Source organism: Sarcophilus harrisii, chromosome 1 (genome assembly GCF_902635505.1).
Source record: "Sarcophilus harrisii chromosome 1, mSarHar1.11, whole genome shotgun sequence".
In the NCBI taxonomy this organism is placed as follows: Eukaryota; Metazoa; Chordata; class Mammalia; order Dasyuromorphia; family Dasyuridae; genus Sarcophilus; species Sarcophilus harrisii.
Window position 1 is genome coordinate 678,251,145 of NC_045426.1, and position 26,096 is coordinate 678,277,240.

Here is a 26,096-nt window from a genome sequence, read left to right on the forward strand (position 1 = left end):
CTGTGTCCCCTAGCACTGGGCTCTGAACACATTAAAATTTCATCAATGTTTGGTTCCTCTCCTGTAAAGTAGAGATAGTCATAGCACCTCCCTGGACAGTATTTAATAAGGATATAATGGAAGAATACCATAAAGTACTTTGCAGATATTAAAGCATTTTTAAAAATGTGAATAGTTATTTGTGGGGTAAATTACAAATGAGGATTGTTATTAATAATCTGCAGAGGGGAACAAATGCTAGAATTTTGTAGTTCACAGAACTCCTTTCTCTAGATCAGCTCATTTGATCTTTGGAACAACTCCTCAGGGTTAGCAGGGCAGGGGCAGGCAGACAAATGTTTTTCTGCTCACTGATCAGATGAAGAAATTCATTGATTCAGATATGAAGACACTTAGACCTAAGGTCATCTAATTAGATAAATATGTCGTACAGTGGAGGGAGAGCTGGGCCTCAAGTCAAGAATAAATAATAATTAAATTAATAAATAATCTTAAAAATGTCAATGAGTCAAGTAATTTACCAACTTATTATTTGTCATCGATTTGCTAATTAATTTTTTCAAGTCAAGAAGATCTGAATTCAAATCTGGCATCAGACAATCAGTTGTGAGACCTTGGCAAGTCACTTAACTTATTTGCTTCAATTTCTTCAACTTTAAAATGCAGAGAATAATAGTACCTATATTCCAGTATTCTTGTGAGGATCAAATGAGATGATAGTTAAAAAATTTGTTCAATTCCTGGCATATAGTAGGTGCTATATAAGTGTTTATTCCTCTTCTTTCCCTCAACTATTTTAGTCATTAATGCTTTAAAAGGCGCTAAGACTTTTAGGATGTCATGTATTATGGGTAAAACTCGTGCTTTTTCTGCTGTACCCCACCTAGTAAGTATCTTGAACATAATGTAACCCCATAAGGTAGACAGGAAAGGGAAAGTAGGGGCTATTTTTATGCCCATTTTTCAGATGAAGAAATTGAATCTTAGAAACACAAAGGGAAGATTGCCCAAGATCACCCAGCTAGTCTTCAAAGGGTTAGTCACTGCCCCTTGTTACCACAGTGAAGATGCTAAGGATCCTGGGATGGCATAGGATGACTTCCACAGCAACAAGTTCTTTGTTGGAGGTAGAGGTAGAACAGGGGAGCAAGAAGGGAATGAGAGGAAAGAGGAGCTGAAAGGGTAATGTTGAAGTCTGCTTGGGCTCTACTTTCTACCTGAGGTCTTCCTTGATTCTTCTCCTCATCCCCATTCCCAAGCTGTTAGACTCTGTATGTATTTATTTTGAATATATGGGTATATATATTTAAATGTATATACATTATACATGTCATCTCTCTTTATAATAATATATTATATACAATTATATAATATATAATATAATAAATATAAATTATTTGAAGGCAGGAATTTTTTTTGTCTTTGTCTATATCTCTAGCACTTAGCACACTGTCTGGTGCATAGTAGTTGCTCAAGAAATGCTTATCGATGATTGGATTGATTGAATTTCTCCTTCCTAATTTTGTCCAAAGTAAAGTCCCTGCCTGTGACTTGTCTTAGCCCCGTGTTCCTCAAAACAATCATTTGTTCAATAAGCATTAAGCACCTACTATGTGTCAAGAACTCCAATAGGCACCAGGGGTGCAAATACAGATAATGGGGGCAATCCTTGCTCTCTTGGAGGTTACATTCTCTCAGGAGAGACAACGTAATTATATACACTATCCCCCAAGTCCTATGTGACCTTCCACACCACAGACCTTACTGTGATGCAGACAGACCAAGATCAACTTTTCCCTGGTGAAAAAAAGCTTCTTTCAACCATGTTGGGCCTCAGACAGATAGCCAATGAGCTGCTCCCCCCAATTCCTCCTACATTTCAGGCTAATGCCTTCAAATCAAACTCCAAGAGACAGAAGCTGCCTCCTCCCACTCCTAAAAGACTCAGGCTGCCCAGAATTTCTGAGCAGCATCTTCCTCATGCTTGCCAGACAGCTTGGTACCTCTGATTTTGTATGTTAATACGGGATGGAACTGGGCCAGTGACTCAGCTGGCAGTCTGCATTTCTTTCACCCACTTTTCCCTTTCTTCACTTTACAAACCAGGAGCCAGTCTCCTGCCATACCAGCCCACTCTGGGGGACCTGCCTCCCCACTGACCCTATCTCCATGCCCCTGTTGTACAGTCCAAGGTTCGAGAACTGGAAGAGAAATGTCGGACCCAAAGTGAGCAGTTCAACCTCCTGTCTAGGGAGCTGGAGAAGTTTCGGCAGCAGGCGGGGAAGATTGATCTGTTGAGCAGTAATTCTGTGGTGTCTTTGGATATCCCGGGCTCCCCTAACAAGCCTTTCACCCACTTTATGAATGGAATAGCCGCCTCCTTTGGCAAAGGTAAGAGATCAGAAACCTCTTCCTAACTCAGTTTCCCTTGCTAGGTACTGAGGTGACTCAGAAGAGAAAAAGAGGTGGCGTTTGTTGGACTTGAAGCCAGTTAGACTGCTTCACGTCTCACTTCTGATAGTTATTAGCTGAGGGGACACTGCTTGATGCAATGTACCTTGGACAGCTCCCTGGGACTAAATATAGATTTAAATTAAATTATTAATTTAATTAATTAAATTAAAATATAATGGGGAAATATTTTACAAAATAAATTAAAATACAAAACCCCCCTAGAGAATGCTATTATGTGGTTTTCTGAGTCAATATGCAGCCCACAGGGATCCTTATGTCTGGTTTCGTGGCCCCATTTGAGTCTGATACCACTATATTAAGAGAAATCATTGCCATCTGTGTTGGGGGAGGAATGAATCATAGCTGCTTCTCTTAGGAATTCATACGTGAGGACATTGCCATCATTCACCAGTGACGGCGATCACCATGAAGGTCTTAGAGCTACTTTGATTTTGAAAAACCCAGTGCTTAGGAAAGCAGTGACGAATTTCTCTCTTAGCACGAAATTTCTGCTTGGAAAACACCATGGTGACGACAATTGAGCTTAACGTTATCTCTGTGAAGTTGGAGCCTGATCACAAGCAAAAACATCACAGAGTTTATTCAGGGAAATCAGTCTATTCCTCCCTAGAGGGATGAGAGGGAAGAAGTCTGCAGGTCTGGGCAATATTCAGAGCAGTTTGGGGCCCGTGATGCAGAGTTAAATGGAGCAAGACCACAGTCCCCAGATTTCACTGCCTTTAGAAGCTGATGCTTTTCTAATCTACCAAAGTTAAGTGCTAAAAACTAATCTTTGGAACAAAAATAGAACGAGAGAGGTAGCATGCTATTGTGTCTAATGGAATAGACTTGTAGCCAGGAGGATTTGGTTTCAAGTTCTAGCTTCAAATTGATGTCTTGAGTAATTCATCTGCCCTTTTCTCATCTATAAAATGGGGCTGAGGGAGTTGGTTCCTTCTAGTTCTAATTTATGATCCAGTGATGTATTAAATACAATCTTTAGCTTTTTCCTGGCCCAGGTAGAGAAAATGGGGCTCAGATCTTCCATAGTTTTTTGTTAACCCCTATTGGTTCATAGACTAGATAGAGGACCCTCCTATTGTGATGCCCTAGGGAACATAGTTATAATAAACAATTTTGGTACTAGAGGCAAACAACAGGAACATGGCCTCAAATAAACTAGGTAGCTCATGATAATAAAAAATTAAATTAAATTAATATAAACAAATATTAGATAAAATTAATTGTGATTAATTAAACATGCTAAACCAAATTTAAATCAAATATGATTAATGAATTAAATGGGATTAATTAAAATTAAATTAATTATTAAAATAAATATGATTAAGCAGAAGGGAGGTTATCACATTTTTTGAATGCGTGGATTAAATTTATAGAGCAATGGGAAGAACTCTGGGTTTGGCATCAGAGGACCAGAGTTTGAGTGCCATCTCTTCCTTGTTTCTACCTGGGTGAACCCAGACAAACTGTTTTTACCTCTCTGAGTCTTGATTTCCTGTTCTGAAAAGTGAGTCTATTGGCCCATGTCAATGGTATCAAACTCAGATACAAATTGGAGCCACTAAACCACTCAAGAATCTCAGTGGGTCCAGGTTGCCTTAGAAAAGCACATCTTAACATTGTTTTTTTTTTTTTGTATTTTTATTTATTTTGTTAATTTTTTTCTGATTTCATTTTAATATGGCTTTGTACTTGGGGGTATTTTGAGCTGTATGAGTCCCACCTGCAGAACATTTGAACTAGATGACTTAGATGGCCTTAGGTGGGAACAGATAGGTGGGTACCATAGAGCATAGATCTCTGAGCCTGAAGTCATTTTCATGAGTTCAAATCTGACCTCAGACATTTATTAGTTGGGTGACCCTGGGCAAGCCACTTAACACTGTTTGCTTCAGTTTTCTCATCTGTAAAATGACCTGGAGAAGGAAACTGCAAAACACTTTAGTATTTTTGCTAAGAAAACCCCAAATGGGGTCACAAAGAATCAGATATGACTGAAAAAAGACTTAACACAACTAAAGTCTAAGATTCTGAGGGATGCAGTCAACAAAAAATAGTTTCTACTTCCATGGGATTTGTATTCTTTTAGGGGAAAAAAGCATTAACATATATTAAAAATATAAAATATGTACGACACAAATAAAGTAATTATAAGTGGGGGACTGGTAGCTGAAGGAAACAGGAAAGGCTTTGAGTAGGAGGTGGCACATAAACTGAGCATTGACGGAAGCGGGGGTTATTAAAGATAGGGGAGCAGGGAATGCATTCTAGGCATGGGAGGAAGATTGTACAAAGCCACAGAATTGGGAGAAAGATGCCGTGTCTAGGAGTAGCAAGCAAGCCAGTTTGGCTGAAATGTAGGTACCTAGTAATATGTAATAAGGTAGAATGGAACCAGATTGTGAAGAGTTTTAAATGTATGTTATCCAAAAAACTGTAGTCATCCATGTGATCCTTCTTGAGCAAGGGAGTAAAATGGTCAGAACTGTGATTTAGGAATATTAATTTAGCAGCTGTTTGGGGGAGATGGACATGGGAGAGGAGGGACTTGAGGTAAGGGGGCTCATAGCAGTCATCTGATTCAGATCATCCACTCTTCTGGATCTCGTGGACTTAGGAAATTGCCCAAGTTAAGCGATTTACCCATAGTCCCCCAGACAGTCTATGTCAATGGTGAATTTTATCTCCTGGGTCCTCCCGATTACAAGATCTACACCATGTTGCTCTGTAGAGCAGCAGCAGCAGTGATGGCAGTGGTAGCCATTGTAAGTGTAAGACACTTTCACATGCATCCTCACCACATTATAGTTTCATCCATGGACCCCACAAGGATGGTATTTAACTGGAAGAATGGACCTAATCAAGTTAATATTAAATTTAATTGAGTCAAAGTGTAAAGTTTTATGCATGGGTTCGAAAAATCAATTTCCTAAACACCAGATAGAGGAATGCAGGTAGTTAGAGAATAGCTCATTTGAAAAAGACCTGGGTTGGACTGCAAGCTCAGCATTAGTGTACAGTGTGAAATAGCTGTAAAAATGCTAATGAGATCATGGGCTGCATTAAAAAGGTATAATTTTCCAAAGGAAAAAGTCTGCTTTATACTGTTTCTTGGTTAGACCATATCTGGGCTACCACATACAGTTTGGGGCATAATATTTTGCTAGGGAAATTATCAATATAAGCCAGAAAACATTTAAAAGATGATGATTGAGCAAAGATGCTAATTATAGAAAAGAGAGACTAGGTTTCAAATCCTGTATCTACCATTTCCTGGCATGTATTGGGTAAGTCATTTCATCTTCATGAACTTGCTTACTAACTTTTTAAACTAAAAGTAATAATACTATTCACATATCACTTTAATGTTTGCAAAGCATTTTACACACGTTAACAATTGTGAGTTAATGAAGGAATTGGAGTAGATCAGTATTTCTTAAACTTTTTCCACTTGTGACCTTTTTTTACCCAAGAAATTTTTATGGGACCCTGAGAATATAGGCATATAAAATAAGTATACAAATCAAACATTTAATGATAATAAATCACATTTTCATGAATCCCACATTCAGTTACAAGACCCCATATGGAGTTGTGATGACCCCTGGTTTCTTAGAGCTCCAAGTCTAAATCTGTGAAATGGGGGTTGGAGATTGAAAGAGAATGAAAGAGGGACACACATAGAGAAAAACTGAAACTGTAGGTGAGGGAGAAGATGAAGAAATCTCCCTCATTTGAGATCTTCAAGCATGATCGCTTGGATTCCATGCCCTCTGACCTTTGGTTATTTAGTGAGGTATTAACGTACAGGTGTGTTGGGATGGGCTTTCAGCAGAGGGGTCCAACTCTGTTCTCAGAGCATCAAGGGCCAGCAAAGCTCCTGGTTACCCCACAAATCAGACCTCAGAGGCTGTCTGATCCAACCTGCTCACTTATAGATGCACAGATTGAGATCAAGCATGATTGAATTAACTGTCCAGAAGCTGTATCAGAAACAGTTGATGAACTCAGCTCCTCTGAATCCAGAGACAGTGTTCTTTCCCTTGCCTTTATATCTGTTGATCAATTGATTGATTGATTGATTGAAGAAGCACCAGCAAATCCTTTTAGTAAAACTATATCTCCTACTTTCTCCAACGTGTTCCCATTAGTTGGATTTAGCATTGATTTCTTTAAGACTGCAAACACTCCTGAGAGGGGAAGGGTACTATATATTGAGTCAAAGGTCAATGTGAATGAGCTCTGCAAATGTTTTCCTTTGTAATAGGAAGATTGTGGACCTAGCAGCAGATGCCTGTGGGAAAGGAAAGAGTAGGAAGTAAAGAAAAGGTTTTACAGTCATGGTGGAGGGCAGAGTGAAGAGGTCCAGAGTATTTGGTTCATAGATCCCAAGCTAGACGAGAATTTTCACATCATCTAGAACAACCTCACTTTACAGATCAATCAATAAACATTTATTAAATGCCTATTAAGTTCTAGGTGCTGTACTAAGTGCTGAAGATACAAAAAGAAGTAAAAATTATCTCTGCCCTCACAAAGTTTAAAATCTAATGGATGAGGTCCAAGAAGTTAAATGACTTTCTTAAAGTCAGAATCAGGATTTGAATCCAGGTCCTGTGACTAGAAAGCCAGAAATGCTCTTTTCATTGTTCCAAGCTGCCTCCTTTCTATGCCTTCTGATGTCAGGTTCTATTTACTATTCCAAGAATCTCAACGTGAAGTAGGTAGTATTTGTAGACCAAGGAATTCCTTTGTCATTTCTTATTGTGGGAGGAGGACCTGATGGTGATTTATGTCAGGCCACTGGGCTTTCTGGAAGGGTGCCATATGCTGGTATACTTCTGATTTATCAGCCTTTCAGCAGGGACAAATAAATGAGTCCTTTGCAACAGCTGCTTTGGAGCCTCTTTAAAAAGTTAAAAATGTTTAACAGAGTCCAGAAGTACCATCCCTCTGGGTGGTCAAAGCAATATTGCAATCCATATATTTTTAATAACACTTTCTCAGAACAAATCTCTCAAAATATCCTCTCTATGAAGAAGGCCAGTTCTTAAGGTCTTATAACTGTACAGGATTCCCTGATGGGAAACCCAGCAGGATATCCATAATAAGCATTTCCTGTGCAGACTCATCACTTTTCTGCCTTGTAAAGTGGTTTAACTTGTTAAACCAAAGGACAGAATCCCATATGATCCAGTTCAGGGCCACGAAACCACTGAATGTGGAATCAAGAACCTGGGTTCAAATATAGGAAAATATATATACCCATTATATAGGTATATAAACCTGTACCTATCACTTAATCTCTATGAACCTCAGTTTCCTCATCTGTTAAAAAACCAACTAATAATTGCTGACAATTACATGGTATTTTAAGGTTTGCCAAATATATTGTACATTTTATCTCATTTTATGTTCACAAGTGCCCTGTAAGAGATATTATGACATAGTGGATAGAGCACTAGACTCAGGATTTAGGTCCTGCCTCAGAGCAGTTGCATGAAATGAATTATAATTAAGAGCAATATCCAATCAGGGCAGTTAGGAAGACCCTAGAATAGAACTTGTTTTGGTATTTACAAGCTTGTCTGGCTGTAGCCCAACTTATAAAAAAATTAATGAAGCTTTTTATTTTCAAAACATATGCAAGGATAATTTTTCACCATTGACCCTTGAAAAATCTTGTGTTCCAATTTCTCTCCCTTTCCTCCCACCCCCTCCCCAGATGGCAAGTAATCCAATATATGTTAAATAATCTGGCCTAGCTTTTGAGCGTTATTTTATATTAACTACCCTTCCAGAACTATTATGTTCCAACCAAATTGGTGAGCTTGATGTTCCTTGAACTCAGCCTCTCATCTCCAACCACTGTGCCTTTGTACCAGCTGTACCTTCCACCCCAACAGCCCTTTCTGGAATGCTTTTCCTCCTTTCCTTAGATTCTCACAATTTTTAGCATCCTTCAATGCTCGCTACAAGTGCCACCCCTGTCTCTAGCATTTCTTGATTCTCTTCCTTCTTCAAATTTTTCAAATTATCCTATATGCACTTATCTGGTGATCTGCTGTATTTTCCCAGAAAAGTACGTGAGCCTTTGTATCTTCCAGTGCCTGGCAGAGTGTATTGGACAGTTTCTTAAATCTGAATTTCATTGGTATGGGGAACTTCCATTGCAAAAACTTTCTCTTGAGGCAGCAGATAGAGCACCTACCCTGGAGCCAAGAGGACCTGAATTAAAATCTCACCTAAGACAGACCCTGAGCAACTCACTTACCCTGATTACTTCCTCCACAAAAAGTCAGCTTAAGCTTCTCATTTTAAAGAGGAGGAAACTGAAGCTCAATCAATAAGTCCATTAACATTTATTAAACACCTACTATTTGCCAGGCACTGTGCTAAGAATTAAGAAAAAAAATAAAGGGAGAAAATAGTCCCTGTTCTAAAGAAGTTCCCAGTTAAAGGAGTGAGACAACAACAAACATAAATGTACACAGAAGATAATACAGTTTAAATTGGAGATAATCCCCAGGGGGAAGATGCTAGATTAAGGGGGATGAAGGGCTTCTCTTAGAAGAAGGGGTTTGGGCTAGGATTTGAAAGGAGAACGTCCCTCCAAACAAGCTAGGAGGCAGTAAGGAGAGAGAGCAGTTAAGGAATGGAAGAAATGCTGGGGATGGATAATGAAGCATCTTGTTCCAGGAAGGGAAACAGGTCAGTGTCACTGGACCACACAGTTTGGGGTAAAAAGATGGGGAACTTCTGGGTGTAAAGGGTATAGAAGAGTCAGAGAGGTGAAGCTACTTGTTCAAGATCGCATACCTAGTTAGAATCTGAGACAGGATTTGCTAGGTCTTCCTGATTCCAAATCCAGTTCTCTAGCCACAGTACTATAAACCTAAAGCTCTTTTCATCAAAGTGTGCTGCTTTATCTGAGAGGAGAAAATGGCTTCACCAGAAACCATATAAAAATTCAAAAATATAGACTTTTTATTACAAAGGAAATAAGCTCTTAGAAAAGTCATTAAACCCCTCAAGACTCAGTTTACATATCTGCAAAATGAGAGGGTGCGACTAGTTGTCCTCCGAGTTCCTTCTGTGTTGCAAGTCTTCTCTGTACTCATCACCATGCTAGACAGCATGGAAAAGGCACCCTCTCTTCCTTTAGAGAGTTTACAATCTCAATGGAGAGAGGATATTTCAATACATAAATGGGCAAAAATAAGAAACAGTCAGTGAAAAGTTTTAGACACCTACTCAGCACTATTTTAAATACTAAGAAGGATGCACTACCTTACTTAAGGGATTTACAATCTCATTAAGAAGAGGAGATTGGTAGGTAGGTAGGTAGATAGATAGGTAGATAGATAGATGGATGGATAGATATACTGAGTCTGACAAATAGATATATTAGATAGGATAGATGGATGGATGGATAGATAGATACACAGGTACATAGATAGATAGATTGATAAAATAAGAGACATTCCATGATAAGTTTCAGATACCCACTCAGTTCTATTGTAGATACTATGAAGGATACAGTCCCATCTCTTAAGGAACTTATAATCTCATTGAGGAAAGGACATGGATGGATAGATAGATAGATACACAGATATCTAGGTAGATAGATAGATAGTAGATAGATGGATGGTAGGTAAGTAAAATAAGAGACATTCCATGATAAGTTTCAGATAACTACTCAATTGTATTATAGATACCATGGAGGATGCACTCCCTTCTCTTAAGGAGCTTACAATCTTATTGAGGAGAGGAGAGAATATGAATGGATAGATGGATAGATAGATAGATAGATGATAGATGGATAAAATAAGAGACACTCCATGCTAAGTTTCAGATTAGTGCAAAATACAATGCTAGACACTGTGGATGACACATCCCCTTCCTTCAGGGAGTTTATGATTTCCTTGTGATTGGTAGGAGATGATATTATTATATATAAAGAGGTAAGAATAAGAGACACTGTACAGTAAGTTCCAGAAGAATAGCATAGACAATATGGATTCAGAAGAAGGAGGGATGACAGACTTTGAGTTACCAAGAAAAGTTTTATGAATTAGATAGTACGTGAGCTTAGCCTTAAGTGAGTGGGAGAAAGAATATGAGTTGTCTACATCTGTGGGAATTTTTTAGAAGCCATGAACAGATGAGGGAAATGAATTTAATTATTCTCCAGATTTTTTCCACCTCATTTCTAGCCTCCTCATACAATAGAACTACATATCAATTGCCTGTTACCTAGGACCCAGAAAGTCACTTGGGCCCTTATTAGGAGGAGATGAATATAAGCTCCCAATCCCAAAGAGATACCAGATCCTCTCAGGGGAAATCTCCCAGGGAATAATAAGTCTTATTATAACTTCAAAGACTAAAAACTGAAAAGGACCTTACCTCACCAATACCTATTCCTTCACTGTATAGATAGGGAAAATTAAGTGAGGGAAGGAAATAATTTGTCCCAGATTGTAAGGCAGCAAACATCAGAGGAAGTATTCTAATCTATGCCCTTTATCTCAAGAACCAGTCTAGTCAAAGATGCTCCAAGTCATTATTAATCAGAGAAATGCAAATTAAGACAACTCTAAGATACCACTACACACCTGTCAGATTGGCTAAGATGACAGGAAAAAATAATGATGGTTGTTGGAGGGGATGTGGGAAAACTGGGACATTGATGCATTGTTGGTGGAGTTGTGAATGAATCCAACCATTCTGGAGAGTAGTTTGGAACTATGCTCAAAAAGTTATCAAACTGTGCATACCCTTTGATCCAGCAGTGTTACTACTGGGATTATATCCCAAAGAGATTATAAAGAAGGGAAAGGGACCTGTATGTGCACGAATGTTTGTGGCAGCCCTTTTTGTAGTGGCTAGAAACTGGAAACTGAATGGATGTCCATCAGTTGGAGAATGGCTGAATAAATTGTGGTATATGAATATTATGGAATATTACTGTTCTGTAAGAAATGACCAACAGGATGATTTCAGAAAGGCCTGGAGAGACTTACACGAACTGATTCTGAGTGAAATGAGCAGGACCAGGAGATCATTATATACTTCAACAACAATACTATGTGATGACCAGTTCTGATGGACCTGGCCATCCTCAGCAACGAGATCAACCAAATCATTTCCAATGGAGCAGTAATGAACTGAACCAACTATGCCCAGAGAAAGAACTCTGGGAGATGACTAAAAACCATTACATTGAATTCCCAATCCCTATATTTATGCCCACCTGCATTTTTGATTTCCTTCACAAGCTAATTGTACAATATTTCAGAGTCTGATTCTTTTTGTACAGCAAAATAACGTTTTGGTCATGTATACTTATTGTGTATCTAAGTTATATTTTAATGTACTTAACATCTACTGGTCATCCTGCCATCTGGGGGAGGGGGTGGGGGATAAGAGGTGAAAAATTGGAACAAGAGGTTTGGCAATTGTTAATGCTGTAAAGTTACCCATGCATATATCCTGTAAATAAAAGGCTATTAAAAAAAAAAAAAGAACCAGTCTAGTCCTATTTACACTACACTATGCTGCCTTGAGGAAGAAGACTCCTGGGAGGCTGTAGTGGGGATTGAGCCTGATTTTTTTTAATTCTAATTATTAGCTGATATTGCAAAGAATTTGAAATATGTAACCTCATTTGATCTTCGCAACAACCCTGAGAAGTAGGTTGGTTTATTACCTCCATGTTATACTTTATAGAGAAAATGGAGTTAGGGGAGTTGGAGTGTCGTACTCAAGGTAACCTTAGATCTGAACACCATGAACCATGTCTGCTCAACAAGAGCTTCTTTCCCCAGCTCCTCCAAGGTTGGGCTTCCTCAAGGTTCTTCCTGACACAAAAATACAGCACTTTGTACATGGGAGGCTCATTAAATTGAAATAAATTTCTGAGGGAGAGAAAAGGTCATGGCAGCTACTAAAGATGTAACTTCCCCCTCTTCCACTCAGCCCAACAGAACTGGTCTGTTGTCATTAATGTCCATGTTTATATGCCTGTTCCTTTGGCCTCTGTGTGTGTATTGTGTGTGTGCACATGTGTTTCAGATTTTATTTTATTTCTCTCTATTTTTTTATTGTATTTTCATGGCCAGGTCAGGACAGTACTTCTGGAAGTCATTCTGTGATTGCTGAATTTATTCGACCCCGACCACTCTCCAGTGACAAACCTGAACCACTGTCTGTCAAACCTACTTTTCTATCCAGGTCGAGATCTGGCAGCCCAGGATGCAGATTTGAATCAGACGTGAGTCATATTGTGACTGTGCCAGGGGATTGCTGAATTTGCCAGTTTCAATATTATTATACTACTACATTCAAGAAGGAGGAATCTCCTTTTCTTTCTCTTTCCCTTTTATTTCCGTTTCCCTTTCCCTTTCTTTTCCTTTTCCTTTCCTTTCCCTTTCTTTTCCTTTCTTTTTCCCTTCCTTTCCCTTCCCTTTCTCTTTCCGTTTTCCTTCCCCTTTTCCTTCTCTTTCCCTTCTCTTCTCTTTTCCTTTCCTTTTCCTCTTCCCTTTCCCTTTGCTTTCATTTCCCTTCCCTTCCCTTTCTCTTTCCCTTTTCTTTCCTTTTCATTCCCTTCCTTTCCCTTTTTTCTTTTCCTTTCCTTTCCCTTCCCCTCTCTTCCTTTCCCTTCCCTTCCTTTCCCGTCTCTCCCATTCCTTCTTCCTTCATTCCCTAATTTTTCTTTTTACTTCCTCTTTCCTTTCCTCTTTCTTTCCTTCACCTTCCTTCTTTCTTTTCCCTCTGCCCTTCCTTTACTCTCTCATATTCCTTCATTCTTCCTTTACTTCATTTTCCCCTTTCCTTTACTTCTTCCCTGGTCTCTTTTTTTCCACCTTGTTTCATTTTCTCTCACCCTTCCTTCCTTCCTTTCCCCTCTTCTTTCCTTTTTCCTTTATCTTACCTTATTTCCTCTCCTCTCCTCTTTTCTTCCTTTTCTCTTTATATTTTCTCCTTTCCCTTTCTTCCTTAATGACTGGATATCTTATGATGGGGTTTCCTTTTGTTCATGGGATGACCACTGAGATTCCTTGCATCTCCTGAATTTTGTGATTCTATGATTTCATCCTTCGTTTTCTTTTTTCTTTCCTTTCCTTTTCTCTTCATTTTCTCCATCCCTCTCTTCACTCCTTCTTCATTCCCTTCTTTTCCTCTTCCATTCCTTTAATAGATCCCATACTGGCAAAGGCTGGCTTTTACACCACTCCACAAATAGTTGTTTCCAAATATCTATGTCCTTGTCAGAAGAGCCCTTTCCACTTTTGTGAGGAATGGGTATGCAAAAGGACCAATTGTGTTCTTCCAGCCTTTCCTTCCACTCTCTTGATGTCCCATGTTTGTTCTGTTTGCCTGTTAAATGTTAGTGGGAGTTTCAGGCTCACTTTATCAGTGAAGACACTTTGGAAGTCTAGGGTTCATGTTTGGAAAATAAGCATCTTCTAAGGCTCAAAACACAAGATCATTGGCAAAAGACTAGGAGGCTGAGGTTTGTCATGGGTATAAATCCTTTAAGACACTTTCAGAATTTTTTCTGGGAAGACCTCCCTTTGAACCGAAGGATCTTAAAAAATCCTTGCTGAGATAGAGATCTTATCAGTGGTCCTGTGTGTGGTATGATTCCCAGATTGGTGCTAAGAAATTGTTTATGCACATATGAAAGATAAATGCTCTATTCCTCAACTTGGCCCATCCCTAGTCCAATTGCTTCCTTGTCCTGTCATACACAATAAGTGACTTTAGTCAGCCAACTTTTTTCACAGAGAGAAGCAGACATACCCCTTGCCTCAAGGAGCTTCCTTGCCCCTGGTGCTCAAAAGACTCCAGCCCTAGTAACTAAATAAGTCTTTCCAGACTTCCGACCAGGATAAAATGACTAGTCTCAAAGTCGAGTAAGGGAGTCCTTTGATGGCCCCAAATTTTGAATTTTTCCAGGTTGAAACATAGAGAATTAAGATTGTATTTTCAATAAGTTATAAGCAGCTTGGAGCATTTTGCATTTATCATATTCCTTCTAATAATTACCCCCCCAAAATATTAATTTATAATGACTAACTCTGTTGTGTTCATCCCAAACCTTTCTCTCTACTTATTTTTCAAAAATACTAAGTAGACTAAGGAAGAATTATGGAAGTAAGTATGAATTTTGATAGCAGATAGAAGGCTGAGCTTGGAGTCTGAAAGAATGGTTTAAATGCATCTTGTGACAAATTGATTCTGGAATCTTCCCAGTCCCTTCAGGATAACTCTTTAATTATAAACAATTTGCTAATTTATAACTCTGAAGGAAGTTTCCCCACTGAGATAGAATCATGGTTCCAGAAGGTTTTTGCTTCTGCTTTTTAAACCTTTAATTAAACTTTCAGACTTTTTACCATGATAGGTATAACACTGCTGATATTTCTGATAATATGATTGATAGTGGGAGTTTCTGGACTATTGGAACAATGTCTTTATGCTTAATTATGAACCATTTATTGGTTTATCTGAAAACATTGGGAATTTTGGCAGGGGCACGTGAAGAAAGAGAATGTTGTGGTGTGTTATTTGGATAATATCCATCAAGTGAATGCATAAATCCCAGAAAAATTTTGCAAAGTTTAATGGTATAAATGTTGCTACTTTCTCTCAATCCCCCTCCAAAGCCCCAAAGTCAGTAACTACAGGATAAATGGAAAGAACAATGACACATCAAAAAATGAAAAATAAATGTAACAAAATGATAAAGATAAGTGAGACTCGAAGGAAGAGATATGAGAAGACAGCTCCAATCTACCCCTTGGTGAAAGTGGGAGGTGTATAGGTATTAACACATTGTACACATTTTGGGACTTTGATAATGCATTGATCGGTTATTCTGATTTTTCCTACTGTCTTGAAAATAAATAGACCACATTTTTAGAATGGCTCTAGGGGATAAGAGGGGAAAGAATATGTGGGCTACTTTGGTGATATAAGAAATAGAAAATATCAGTAAAAAATCCCACAAAAGAAAACTCTCAAAATGCAGCACTACCTCTCAAGGGACCAGGCAAATGTTGTATTGCCCTGTGGGAAAGTCCCCAATATTGAGTTGACTCTTAGCTTGAGAATACTGAAGGCTATAGTCAGCTTTTGTTATGCTTAATTAAGTTCATGATTTTCAGCTATAGAATAAAAGTCTGGATATAGAAAGCATGTTCTGTACCCCTAACAAATTCAAAGATTATGAAGATATCAAAAGAATATGGGAAATGTACAATTTTTAGCTCGTTTCTCTGGTGTAAGTAGAGAAAAAATAGAATCAAGAATGGAAACTCTCATGGGTTTGTAAGATTGGGCTCCCATACATAACTGCCTCAACAAACCAAGAATTAATTGTCTTTTTAATAGATGGATAATGAACGGAATTCCAATACCTCAAAGCAGAAATACTCCGGGAAGGTTCATCTGTGTGTTGCCCGCTACAGGTAAAATTCAGTAACTTTTCTCCTCACCCCTTTCTTTCTCATCATCATTGTTTCTTGAGCCTGATACAAAGAACAGAGTAGATTTAGAACCGGGGGAGAACTTGGCCATCTAGCCCAGAACTCTCATTTTATATTTAGGAGACTGATGACATCTAGGAAAGTCGGGTTACCTATCCACAGAAGCACAAATAGGATTCACCCAGTTCCTTAGATCTCAGATCCTATACTCTCCAATTTTTCTGAAACATTACCCTAGTTCAGATTATCCATGGAAAGTCTGGTGTATAGTAAGTGCCTAATAAATACTTGTTGACTGATCTGAGTAAAATGATTAGATCATTTCTAATGCTTCCTTCCCAAATGACATTCCATAGTTCCACAAAGACAGTGTGATTTGTTTGACCTACTTGCTGAGAATTCATTTTCTGGGCCTTGAATAGCAGAAGAAGGACCAAGAAACAGTTCAGGGAGACTTCTTGCCTCCTCTCTGAGAGGCCACAACCTTAGGAGGTACCAATAAAACATCATTCAAACGTTTTGCAGCCCAGAGCTGTGATGCTCTGGATACCCACCTCAAGGCTGATAGGCAGGTGCTGGGTTGCTCCATTGAGACAATGTTTTCACAAAGCTCTGTTTCTTCCAGCACATACTGGGCCAGCTGAACCTGTCCCATTTCCCACTAATGGGCCTGACACAGCAGAGCAGGAACACAAAACATGGATACTCAGGGAAACATACAACCCCCTGCCAGGCTTGAATTAACTTCACATCCCCCAGAGAGGGAAGAGACTGTTTTAGGAGCAGGTGCTAAAGGCTTCTACAGCCTGCCAGTCGCTTTCCCAACCAGCAGGAAACCAGGCAAAAATAAAATACAATTACCCCATTAATTTATTTATTAAACTTTAATTACTAAGTCACTGTGAATAACCAAATACTATACTCAGGAGTTATCTCCCATTTAAGGTTGCTTCACTGTGGTTGATATTTCATCAGTGAGGTTTTTATGATTGTTTTCTCGCCTTCTCACCCCCAAATAATGGAGAAAAGCAAATGTGGATGGCCCATGAAATGCACCCTACAGGGTTGGACTGGGGAAGAGATTTTGCACATCTGCTTAAATTCAGAAAGCTCAGCAAGATGCTACCTGGAAAAATGATTCTGCTTAGAAAGGGAATACCAGCAGTTAAATAGGAAATGTTTGAAAAGTCTGGTGGGAAAAAGCATGATACTGGGAAAAGAACACTGGCTTTGAGTCACAGGGCTTGGAGTTGATTCCTGCCTTTTATAGTGCCCTTGTGATCTTGGGGAACTTGCTCAGTCTCTCTGAGTCTCAGTTTCCTCATCTGTAAAATGAGTCAATAAGGATTTGTTAAGTGTCTGCTCTGTGTCAAATTAGGTGATAAAAAGATAAAGGTAGAGGGATGGAGAAGAGAAGGATATATGTAACTATATATGTACATATACACATACATATGTGTAATGTATATACATATACATACATATGAGACCCATACATATACTTGCATTATACATCCATATGCATAGATGTACATATATGCAAGAAGAGCCAGAGTTGGGAAGACTAGCTAACACATTTGACCACACTGCCAGAATCAAAAAGACCTTTACATATATACATATGTATATATACATATATATATATATATAAAACCTACTGTGGTACAGGCAGTGTGTTAAAGTGTTTACAAAATATCTCACTTGATCCAGAAAAAAAGACAAAAAAAGAAATAGTCTTTGCCTTTAAGGATATTACATTCTTTTAGGATAGAAACATGTCTATGTTGACAATATGTCTATATGAAACTAATACTTAAATATGAGTTACATTTGGATGCCCAATAGTGCAACTAAGAAATCCCCTGAGATGGACACATTGTTCAAATGCCTTTTATTTCTTTGGACTGGAGCCAATGACCATCTCTTTTTTATTGAAGCTTTTTATTTTCAAAACGTATTCAAGGATAATTTTTCACCATTGATCCTTGCAAAGCCTTGTGTTCTAATTTCCCCCTTGCCCCCACCCCTCTCCTAAATGGCGAGTAATTCAATATATGTTAAACATGGTAAAAATATATGTAAAACCAATATAGGGCAATGACTATATCTTACATAATTATAACTTCAAATAGTATGAACTCAAATACATGCAACCACTGCATGGAGTTCGTTTTTTTTTTTGCACTAATCAGGCCCTGGCTACATGTAGGGGAAAGAACCCTGGCAAAGGAGGAGTCAGGGACAGCCTCATGTAGAAAGTGATAAGATTTTGGTAGATGACTTCAAAGATTGCTTCTGATTTCAGGTCTGTAGTTCTATGAGCTGATCCTTATTTCCAGATCAACTACGGGGAGTGGGAGTTTTGGTCAGCTTAGCTCTCTTTCTCTTTTTTAATTACAGCTCACAGATGTGATCTAAGATGTGCACAGTTCCATGAGATTTAGAGCCTGCTTGCCCTATGCCCTGTGCCCACTGGGCTTCCTCTATGGCAACAGCACTCCCACTCTTCCCCCCATCTAACTTATTTCTGTTTTTAAGCTTGAGTTCTGAGGAAGGAGAATACAGGTTTCAGCTGCTGACTCTAGAACATTGCTGGTTTAAGTCCCCAGCTTGGCCGTCATTGCCATTTTTTCCTTTCCATCCCTAAGTGATATGAACTTAAAGGTCAGTTTTTCTGGTAAATAGATGAGACACAGAGAGACAGACACACAAACAAAAAGACAGAAAGAGAGACAGACAGGAGAAACAGAAGCAGGAAAAGAGAAAGCATGTATTAAGTACTTACAATGGACTAGGCAATGTGCTGAATTCTTAAGTAAACAAATACAAAAACAAGATAGCCCTGATCTCAAGGAGATTACAATCTAAGAAGGAGAGTCAAAAGATTTAATGGAGTTACGATAATCAAAGAAGGATATTTTTTAGAGGGAAAGTCAGAGGGAAGGTGAGTGGAACCAGTCATAGAAGCATTTATTAAGCATCTCCTATATATAAAACACTGTGTCGAAACATAAATAAATTGTTGTTGCTGTATGTCCTTCATGCTCGAAGAGGACCCAAATAACATACATTATGTTGTTGGGAGTTAATGTATACTGGGTCTGGCTTTGACTGGTTATACCAACACAAGCTCAGAAGGCTGGACCCCAGATTGGGCACAAATAATCTTTGTAGCCATTTGAGAGAGAGATATCTCTACATTTGAGCATCCCAAATCCATGCTCTCAAGGATATTGTAGTCTGTTACTAAAGCAAATAACACGAATGCAAATATACAAATGCATTATGACTTGAAGCAGGTTTGAGTGTTAACAATTAAGGGAGAAATCAAAGAAGTCATTACAGAAGAGTTAGTCCCTGAACAAGCCTTGAAGGATTCCAGGAATGCAAGAAAAGCCTTATAAAGACACAGAAGAGCTGGCACAGACTGTTCAAGGAATTTCAATATTATACATCCAATATCAGATACAAAAGGACTGTTTTCTCAGAGAGCACAGAGCTGGAAAAGCTAACTAATACAATTGGCCACAAAGCCCAGAATCTAAAAGACCTTGACAGGCAAAAATGTTAAATCAAGCTCAGTAAGATGAAATGTAATACAGAATAAATATAAGGTCTTAAACTTGGGTTCAAAAAAACCAGTGTGAGGGAAAATATGGTTGGACAGAACTTTGTCTGAAAAAAGATCTGCAATTTCAATGTGTCACCAGTGAGATGTGGAAACCTAAAAGGTTGTATTAAGAGAAGAATGTCTAGGAATTTGGAGATGATGATCCCCCTTTTGCTCTGGCCTGGTCCAAGCACATCTTAGAATGAGCATGAGTAAATGGAAGGAAGTCAGGAGGAGGGAGACAGCCAAGATTTTGAAGATAATTTAAGTCAGGCCATATGAGAAAAGAACTGAGAACATTGATTCTAGAGTAAACTTCTGTAGGGCCTGAGAGTTGTATTCAAATATCTTATGGGATGTTATATTGAAGAGAGATTAAATAGCTTATTCTACATGGTCCCATAAGGTAAGAACAATAAGTGGAAGTTTTGCATAAAATGATAAATTTGGACTTGATTTGAGGGAAGATTTACTAACAATTAGAGTTCTTGAAAAAGAAAATGGGCAGCCTTGAAATCAGTCATTCAATCAGTAAATATTTATTAGGCATCTATTATGTGGTAGACACATAAGCACTGGGAATACAAAGAAAGGCAAGAGACATGCCCTGCTCTCAAAGAGCTTACAATCTCATGGGGGAGATGGTGTTTCCTCAATGGAGATTTCCCACTAAAGGTTAGATGATCACCTGTCAAATATGGTATAAGAAAGGATTTTTGTTTGGGTAGAGACTGACCATAATTTCCTCAGAGTAAGTCAAGTAACTAGTACTTATTGAGAGCCTATTATATGCCAGATTCTGGGGATACAAAGAAAGGCAAAAGATTGTCCCTGTCCTTGAAGAACTTGCAGTCTCCTGGAGGGAAATGACCTTTAACAAAAAGATGTACAAACAGGGTATATCCAGAATAAATTGAAATTTGGTTCAGTGGGAAAGTACTAAGATTAAGAAGGACTTAATGAGGTTCTTTTCCATTAGAAATAAAGTGATTCTGCCACATGTGGCTATAATTCATTGATGTGAATGAAGATAAGAAGTGATCCCAAGAAGAAGAATTTTGGATAAAATTCAAATTCCCTCATATATTTATTATAAATTTGCTTTATTTTAGTTACAACCCCTTTGATGGACCAAATGAAAACCCGGAAGCTGAACTCCCCCTCACAGCAGGAAAATACCTCTATGTCTATGGTGACATGGATGAAGATGGATTCTATGAAGGTTGTAATGTTTTTTTTTACTTCTATTTCATTTTATTTAAATTAATAAGTAGTTATTTCTCCTCCCTTTACCCCATTCCAATTGAAATAAAAAAATAACAAAATCCTACTAACAAATAGGCATAGTCAGGAATAACAACAATTAAGTCCAGCACTGGCCTTCTCCAAACATTTATGTCACATTCTGCATCTAGAATCCACCTCTTCTCTTTTAAAAAGTTGATAGAATACCTCATTATGAATTTTCTGAAATTGTGTTTCATCATCACATTAATCAGTTAAGTCTTGCAAAGTTGTTTTTACAATGTTGTCATTATAGAAGTTGTTCTGGTTCTGCTCACTTCATTCTTCATCAGCTCAGACAAATCTTCATGGGTTTCTCTGATAGGAAAATCTTTAGCCAAATTTAACTTTCCAGGAGCAGCAGGAACTATGTCTTACAATTCTAGCTTTTGTACACCTTGTTCGTCCTACCATGAACTTTGAGATACAGTAACACTGGCTCCCTTCTTTTACTCACACAAGATACTTCGACTTGTGAGTGACATGGGACTGGCTGTCTTCCATCCCTGGAATTTTTTCCCTTCCCATTTCTGCCTCTTGGTTTCTTGGATCTCCCTAAGTACCTAATAAAGACTCATCTACAATAAGAAGCCTTTTCTGATTCCCCTTATTTCCCATACCACGTATATTCTTCTAAATTTCAAGAAAGCAGATTCAGAAAGTTTGGAAGGCTTTAAGGCAGTCAATAAGCATTTATTGTACTATGCTAAATGAAAGGGATACAAAAAAAGGCAAAAGATAGTCCCTGTTTTCAACAAGCTCAGAGTCTGATAGGAGATATATAAACAATTGCAGGCAAACAAATATACAGGCTAAATTGGAGATAGTCAGTGGAGGGAATGTAGTAGCATTAAGAAGGTGCAAGAAAGGCTTATTACAGAATAATTTTAGTTGAGATTTGAAGATAGCAAGAGAGAAGAAAAGAATTTCATGCATAAGAGACAGCCAGTGAAAGGGCTGTGTACCTTGGAGGATGGAGTGTCTTTGACAATGGATCACAGAGCACATGATAAGGTTCACAGATCAGAAATATTAAAAGAGGCCAGGTTATAAAAGACTTTAAATGCCAAATAGAAGATCTGATATTTGATCCTACAGGTAAGAAAGAGCCATGGGAGTTTATTGACATGGTCTGACACAGTGGAGGAAGTACTGGAGTGGGGAGATTTGAATCAGGAGGGCCAATTAGTAAGTTAATAAAGGCTGGCACCAGTATAGTAGAAATATCAGAGTTGAAAAAGGAGGCATATTTGAGAGATGGTTTTAATGTAAAATTGATGGGACTTGACGACATTGGATTTAAAGAGTGAGAGAGACTGAGGAGTCAAGGAGGAAACTTGGGTTTTAAGTTTGGGTGATGGAAGACTATGGTTCCTTTTATAGTAATAGGGAAATAAGGAAGAGGGGAGAGGAGAAAATGATGAGTTTAGTTTTGTATATGTTGAATTTAAGATATCTTCAAGACATTCAATCAAAGATATTCAATAGGTAATTGAAGATACGAAAATGGTGTTCAAAATACCGTTTGGGGCTGGATGAATAGATCTAAGAATCATCCACATAGAAAAGATAGTTGAATCCATAGGAGCTGATGAGATCATGCAAAGAATATAGAAAGAAAAAAGAATAGGGCTCAGAACAGTTTCTTGAGGAATAACTATGATGAATGGGTATGACCTGGATAAAAATACAGCAAGGGAGACTGAGAAGAAGCAGTCAGAGAAAAGGTGCCATGAAAATGTAGGGAGAAGAAAGTAACAAAAAGAGACTGGTTGACAGTATCAATGGGTATAGAGAGATCAAGAAAGATGAAGATTAAGAAAAGGCCATTGAATTGGGCAATTAGGAAGTCATTGTTGACTTTGGAGAGAGCAGTTTCATTGATGTTTATAAATAGAAGCACAACTATAGATTTGGATTGGGAGATGTCCTGAATTCAACTGGCATTCCCCACAACAATAAAATCGCCAATCAGATTCACAGAAACAAACAAACAAAAAAGGAACTCTCCCCCTCTCCCCAGTAAGGAAACTATCTCTATCAATGCACAAATATACTTACTTTGCAATTTAGAGTCTTAGAGAGTTTCCCGAATTTAGTCATGCTTTTAAAATGAATTCATTGTTATTACTAAAACCAATAGAATCTCCATGAGTGAATAAAACAGTGTGGGAATCCTACTGCTCCCCAACCCCAAGGCTTTTGTAACATGTAACTCTCAAGTTGCCTAAGTTTTAGAGTCATTAACTCACTTGCCTATGATTACTCAAGTAGTGTCAAAGGCTAGATCTAAATTCATGTTAACATCCCATATATATCCTATTATCTGAAGCATCTTTGTAACTTTGAAAAAGTAGCAATACACATGCGTAAGACATTGTATTTGCTCAGCCTACAGAAGGTATGTTTGCATTTTATAAATTCATCACTGGATTCAACCATTTATTCAATACCTACTAGGTTCCAGGCACTATGCTAATCACTTCACAAAAATTATCTCATTTGATCTTCATCATAATAATTCTTGCTCAAAAATGTGTTGATTTGGAATATTATTGTACTATAACAAATGACAAGCAGTATAATTTCAGAAAAATCTGAAAAGACTTCCATGAAATGATACAAAGTGAACAGAGCAGAACCAGAAGAACTCAGTATGTAATAATAGCAATATTGTATGATGATCAACTGTGAATGATTTGTTTTCAGTAATACAATGCTCCAAGACAGTTCCAAAGGACTTATAATGAAAAATGTTATCTATCTCCAGAGAAATACCCTGATGGAATCTGAATACAGATAAAAGAAAACTTTTTTAAAACTTTATTTTTCTTGGATTTTTTGTTGTTTGCATAATGTGGAAATACATGAATATATATGTATAACGTGTATCAAATTGCTTGCCTTTTCAATGAGGAGAGAGAGGGAGAATTTGGAGCTCAAAGATTTTTAATGAATGTTAAAAATTATTTTTACATGTAACTGAAAAAGATACAAAAAAGAGAATGGGTTGGATTCTCTTGGACCATTCTACCTGGACAATTTGGCCCATTACATGATTCTGCAGTTCTCTAAAATGATTTATATATTTGTTACATTTTCTGCTCTAGAAATAGGAGAGAAGCAAGTAAACTTAGTAGCAGTAGTTGGATGGATTAGCAGTCAAAGGATTCAGTTAATGGATTCCCTAAACTATTCAATTAAAACCTAAGAAATCAATTATCTCTTACAGTTTCCTTTACTAATAGAAATTCTGGGAAACAATACATAGCTCCTTTGGTTGGGAACCCTACAAACAGAACCCTCCTTTCTGGCCTTACAACTCTTTCTTGTACAGCCTTGGCTGAGACACTCTCAAAGGTTTTGAGCACACTCTCAAGTCATCTCCGTTGGCCCTTGTGCATGGTAGTTCGGAAGGCTTGCTGATTCACTTCCTGAGAGCTTGTTCACTGTTTAGTGCAATGTTTCTGTTTCATTCTTCAAAAGAATTTCAAGGCAGCTGGTAGCAAAAGAATGAGTCCTTGGCATAAATTATCCTTCTGGTATTGATTCACACAGGAACATGGGATCCATGCCCAAGGACAACTGCCATTGAGCAACACTTTGGTTGCATGGGAAGCCCTTTTTAGTCATTGTTGAAACCTAAACACATGAGTGTCCATGGCATTCCCATAGCGGAAAGAATGGTAAATGTAGCAATATCTATGTACTCCTCTCTGACTAAGTCAGGACCAAGGACAAGGATTGCTTTGAAATGACCCAATACTAAACCCAGGTGGCTTATTACAGGTAGTTTGGGAATATTGCCACCATATGCAGAGCCTGCCAGGAGCCTACCTTGAGCTCAAATCTTAGTCTGTCACCTATCACATCCCATATTTCCTACTTCTCAGATATCTAGCCAACCTTGAGTATCTCTGGTGTATCACACAATGAAGAATACATTTGGAGACAGATTCTGCAATCTGTTCTTTTCCCATACTCATGACCTTACAAGTCTGAGTGGAGGATTTGCCTAAAGGATTCTGTTGCTTCCAGTTTACATTTACTCCCAGTGTGACTTTGAAGCATGTCACTTCCCCTTTTTGTGATTCAGCTTCCTCATCTTTTAAGAATTATCTCAAATCTCACCTTCCTCAGGAGGCATTTCCCAGTCCTACCAGCTGCTGCTTCTTTCTCTTCTGAGATTACCTTATACTCCATATACAATATCTAGCTGAGCACATAGATGTATCTGGAAGTGAGATTGACATATTAAAAAGGGCAAAAAGGAGACATCCCCTCCTTTCTTTTGAATAATTCTAGTTGTTCTTGGAATTAATTTTGCCTCCTGGGCTTGCTCAGATTTTCCCTTTTGGAGGCCTGTCACTTACTTGCATTTGACAAAAATGTCTCTTCATAACCGGAGCAGCACTATCCTTCAAAATTTTACTGTCATTTTGATTCCAGATATCTTTCATGATGGCAAAACCCTGTCATGTCTAGGGAAAAACTCTGCTTCCCTTCTGGGAAGACTGAGAATTGAGGGCTGAAGTACCTTCTTAGTAGGGTCAACACTCTTATTTTTGTAGCTCTTTCAAGGCCTCTGTTTTAAGTCAAGCAGTGGGGATAAAATGAATAGTGAGGTATGGGGGGCATAGCTGATGGAGAGCCAGAAAGACACAGGTTTAAATTCTGCCTCTGACACATAGAAGCTGTGTGAACTTGGACAAGTCACATAACTTGCTAGTGTGCTGGGTAACCCTGAAAGTTAATACATTTTAGAGAAGAATACCAATCTGATAATTAAAGTGATTTTCCTCATATAGGAGATTTTCTTCATCTAAAAGTTCCCTATGCTAAAGAAATCAGATGTTTAGTCCTTATCACCCTAACAGGGAAGAAACCATGGAAATCAGGATTATAATACTATCAGTCATAAGAACAAAGATTTTAAAGCCATATGGACTTTTAAAACCATCTAGTTGAACCCTCCATTTTTACAAATAAAGAACATTGAAGCTCAGATACATCCCAAGGTCCTCTAGCTAGCAAATGGATAGAAAAAGGAAATTTCTTACAAACAGAAAATGGCATTCTGTTGACATCTTTTTTTCACTGATTTTTTCCATGGAGCATTTGGTTGAAACTTTCTCTGCTCCCACCAGATATTTTTGTTGTATATTAATTAATAAAGTCCTAAACTGATCTCACATCATGACAGAGGTGACCCACAGGCTATACTAGCAAAG

The 26,096-nt window shown here is 38.1% G+C and overlaps 1 protein-coding gene across 9 annotated transcripts in view; it reads left to right on the forward strand.

Moving 5' to 3' along the window:
* The window catches only part of RIMBP2 (RIMS binding protein 2), a 489,205-nt gene that overhangs the window by 401,386 nt on the left and 61,723 nt on the right, over positions 1–26,096 (forward strand). For all 9 annotated transcript variants that reach the window (XM_031948402.1, XM_031948398.1, XM_031948399.1 and 6 more), the window contains exons 12-15: positions 2,187–2,391; positions 12,600–12,751; positions 15,877–15,953; positions 20,694–20,803. In XM_031948402.1, coding sequence (XP_031804262.1) covers positions 2,187–2,391; positions 12,600–12,751; positions 15,877–15,953; positions 20,694–20,803 — 544 coding nt within the window. The remainder of the gene's footprint in view (positions 1–2,186; positions 2,392–12,599; positions 12,752–15,876; positions 15,954–20,693; positions 20,804–26,096) is intronic.